At 42.6% G+C, this 4121-nt stretch overlaps 1 protein-coding gene across 1 annotated transcript; it reads left to right on the forward strand.

Annotated features, from left to right (window-relative positions):
• The first annotated feature begins 626 nt into the window (after positions 1–626).
• On the forward strand, positions 627–3686 carry LOC147428475 (uncharacterized). Its single transcript, XM_086496849.1, has 2 exons — positions 627–630; positions 2836–3686. The coding sequence occupies exons 1-2, from the start codon at positions 627–629 to the stop codon at positions 3684–3686; spliced, it is 855 nt and encodes a 284-aa protein (XP_086352975.1).
• The last annotated feature ends 435 nt before the right edge of the window (positions 3687–4121 follow it).

Genomic DNA, 4121 nt, shown 5'->3' on the forward strand with positions numbered 1-4121 from the left:
TCCCTTTAGAAAATTGGATAACTCTAGTTTCTTGTGATTATATATGTTTTCTTTTGCTAAAGCATTAGGTTCATTTTGAGAATCTTTAACAAAAATCATGTACATGGAAATAGAGCTCTTTATTGACTTATTGAAAGTTTCCGTATGTACAATGGCAATGGTGTTACCCAACTCTTCGGCATCTATGTACATATCTTTTTCCCTGAACCTAAGTAGATTTTTCTTTCAAGGAATTTAACATTGGCAGCCATGCGATCAAACCATGGTGCCCCTAGGATTACATGCTCGTGCTTGAGAGGAGATATAAAGAAGTCCTCTTTGTCCATATAGACTTGGACATGGAGCCTCAATTTCCCAATGAAGGGAGTGACTGAAGCTTCTTGCCCCTTGAAAGTACCATCGGCGGGTAGGAAATCTCCCATCTCATAGGCTTGGATGCCTAGCTTGGTGGCCAACTCTCTGGATATGAAATTGTGAGTAGAACCAGGGTCAAAGAGAATAAAAGCATCATATTCTCTTACCTTTCCCCAAGGAGCTTAAAGAAATGGACCCAGAATCGGTCCGAAATGGACCCATGTGCAAAGCTACTAATTGGACACACAAAGAGAGAAGGTGGATACGTGCCCATGGGTGAGAAATGTGGTAGTATTTAAGCTCACACTTTGGATGTTACGTATATTTGGCTACTTCTTGTTTTGAGTGGGAGGGCCAAAAACAAGTGTGTGTGTGTGTGTGGGTGGGTGGAGTGCTTGTTGTAAGAGCATCAAATAAAGTCCTCGATCTAAGATTAAAAAGGGGACCACCCTGCTAGTCGACACCAACATCGCCCCCCGGGACATGATGCAAAAAATTCAAATTTGTAGTAGCAACCAGTAAAGGAATGATGATCCCCATAGCAACAATGAGGATCATAGGTAAATAAGCAGCGATGGGAGGAACAGGAGGGGCATGCCCTTGTCATTCTCTCTCTCTCTCTCTCTCTCTCTCTCTCTCTCTCTCTCTCTTTGGTGTAACACTGCTCGTACGCTCTCTCTCTCTCTCCCTCAGCTTCGGGACTTGAATGGGTAGGTGAACATTCAAGAGCACCTCAGAGACAAATGCAAATGGTGTTTGAGGGGAGTCATAAAACACAGAGATGACCTTGTGGACTTCTAGGTTCTTAGCTTGCGTCCCCCACGGGCCCCATCATTGCTCATGATAGAGTAGAGGCCGGCTGAAGGGCAGAGATGCAACAACTTCCTCTTCATGGCGAAACCAACTCATCTCCTTGTCCATGTACGAGAGAGAGAGAGAGAGGAGAGAGAAGGAGAGAGAGAGAGAGAGAGCACTCCCCCTATAAGCTGTTGCGATCAAGTGTTAGTATCAAAAGCAAGCAGAACTTTCCGTTACGACCAAGGAGAAAAAGCAGCCTACAATATCCAGAGTAGGATGAAGAGATGGCCGAAGCCTCTTTTAGTGCCACGTGGTTGCCTGAATTTTCATTAAACAAATTACAAAGATAACATAATCTCAAGCACTTGCCATAAGAGCTAAAGAAGAGAGCGACATGAAATCCCTACCTTTTGATCACAAAGCAACCTCACATGGTTGAAATGTAAGCATTTTTACATGTTGTTCAGGTCTCTCCATTCATCATTATCCATTAGGAAATATGTGGACTCTCCTTGGGCCCATATAGGATTAAGGTTAATTAGGCTCTAGCCAATAGGAAGAGAGAAATGTATATAAGTCTAGAACCTAAGAAAGTAGAGAGAATAATAGGGTTGACCACTCATTTATTGCTTTGTACACTAGAGGGAGGTGGATAGGTAAAAGTGGGGGGGGGGGGGGGGGGGGGGGGGGGGGAGAGTGGTGGGTCCACAGATACTTTTTTGCAAAAACCCTTAAATCTCAAAATTTTCAAAAAAAAAATCAAAATATTCCATCCAAAACTCCCCCCAAACCTACCCTATGATCAAAAAGTCATTTTCTCACTCTAGAACCTTTTTCCCAAGACTCTCTTCCTCCATAGCCCCTTTCCATAACACAAAGCTCTCACTCTCTCTCTAAACTCTTACACCTTCCTCCTTCTTCAAGCTCTCCATTGCAACTTTAAGCTCCCACTCTCTCTCTAAACTCTGTCTCCCTCCTCCTTCCTCAAGCTCTTCATTGCAACTTTAAGCTCCCACTCTCTCTCTAAACTCTATCTCCCTCCTCCTTCCTCAAGCTCTTCATTGCAACTTTAAGCTCCCACTCTCTCTCTAAACTCTGTCTCCCTCCTCCTTCCTCAAGCTCTCCATTGCAACTTTAAGCTCTCACTCTCTCTCTAAACTCTATCTCCCTCCTCCTTCCTCAAGCTCTCCATTGCAACTTTAAGCTCCCACTCTCTCTCTAAACTCTGTCTCCCTCCTCCTTGCCCAAGCTCTCCATTGCAATTTCAAGCTCCCACTTAAGCATCCATGGCAAACAATGGTCAAAATAGACGCCCCAAACCCATCATTCAAAGTATGGTTCTCCACAACTCGAAGAATGAGAAGCAGCAATGGGAACCTCAGGTTTTTCAAGAAGGTGCGTGGGTCTACATGAAACCTTCCGCAATCGGTCCCCATCGTGTTCGTGAAAGAACAAACGTTGATCTCCATTGGAAGGGAAGACTAATAGGCTTCAAGCAAGTAAGAGACAAGGGTACGGTGGCAATCGTTCAACATGTCTTCATGTTTGGACACATGCGTCTACGAGGGATCACCAACCCAAGGGATTTTCCTTGTAATTGTATGTCCCTTGCACTTCAATGGTTTTGGTGGTAACAAAAAATTGGACTTTTTACATCTCACGGACTGTTTTGTTTCTATGTAGATGTTTTCCCTTCTAGCCTTGTGGAGGAGCAACCGCTCTCGTGCCTTTCAGGCACATTTATGGCCATGCATGCAAGTCTTGGGGATATTCTCTTCTCCAACACAACTTCATCAAACCTTGCACGACAAAGGGTGTTCTTCTACACCCACAAGTACATTGTACCTACAGATGAGGAAGGCTACGGAGAGCTACAACCTTTGGAGGCTACAACCTTGCATAGCATGGAGTGGCCAAAGCCAGATGTGTTCACTGTAATGTCTTTGAAAGCCAAGATTGTAGCTGATGTGAGAGCATCATTAAAATTTGGAAAAGCCTCGCATTCCGTTGGGCTTGGATGGTGTTGTCATGCTCATGTCTTCGCTAGCATATTTGGATCTTTGCCTTTCCATCATACAAATACTATGTATGTTTACAAAGATCTACATTACGATACATTGGAATCCATCCTTGGCGAGAAGTGGGGGTATCTTGAAGGACTTCACAACGAAGATCGCTTTCGGTGTCAGGTTGGAAGTTTCGGCATTGCTATCCGTTTCATCAAGGTGCGTTCCACCCTTTACATGCGGTACTTCTATGAAAGATGGATGTGCAAGCTTGGTGAATGGATTCCATTGCAATCCACCGATGCTACAATTGAGGTATTTGATATTGCAATCAAATTGTCGAGTGGTGCCGTTGAGACCGTCCAAGTGAACAAGCATTGGACATTGGCCAATGTGCGGGAGCACTTAGTGATGATGGGTTTAGAGCATGGAGAAGATACAAAATTTTGCATTGGACGATGTAAGGTGAATGATTTTTCTCTCTTAATTATGTTATCTTTATGTTCTTTGGATTATTCCCTGCTCTAAGGTGGGTATGCTATTTCTTTTTTTTTTGCTAGATTGGTAGCCGCATGGAGAGCACGATTCAAATTGAAAAGGCGTGGATGACGGAAGAGAATCTGATTTTATCATTAGAGTAGTTATGTTTTGTGCTTAAATTTCTTATAATATCACAATTGTAAGTTCAAGCAGATGGTTGTATCAAATTTTGGCAATGCACATTATCTTAAAGTCGTAGTGATGTGTTTTTAGAGTTAAATGATTGTAATTTAATTTGAAAGTTTTTTATAACTTCTTGTTATTTGTGTTACTTTATAAAAATTGTTTAATATTTTAATTATTGTTATTAATTTTTTATTTTTTTGGGGGGAAGGGGGGGGGGGGCGCTATATAAAGCCTCCTAAACCCTACCATTTTCACAATTCACCTACATAGCTTGTTCACACTCTCATTTGAGCTCTA

Source organism: Adiantum capillus-veneris, chromosome 23 (genome assembly GCF_014529385.1).
Source record: "Adiantum capillus-veneris isolate H3 chromosome 23, ASM1452938v2, whole genome shotgun sequence".
Lineage (NCBI taxonomy): Eukaryota > Viridiplantae > Streptophyta > Polypodiopsida > Polypodiales > Pteridaceae > Adiantum > Adiantum capillus-veneris.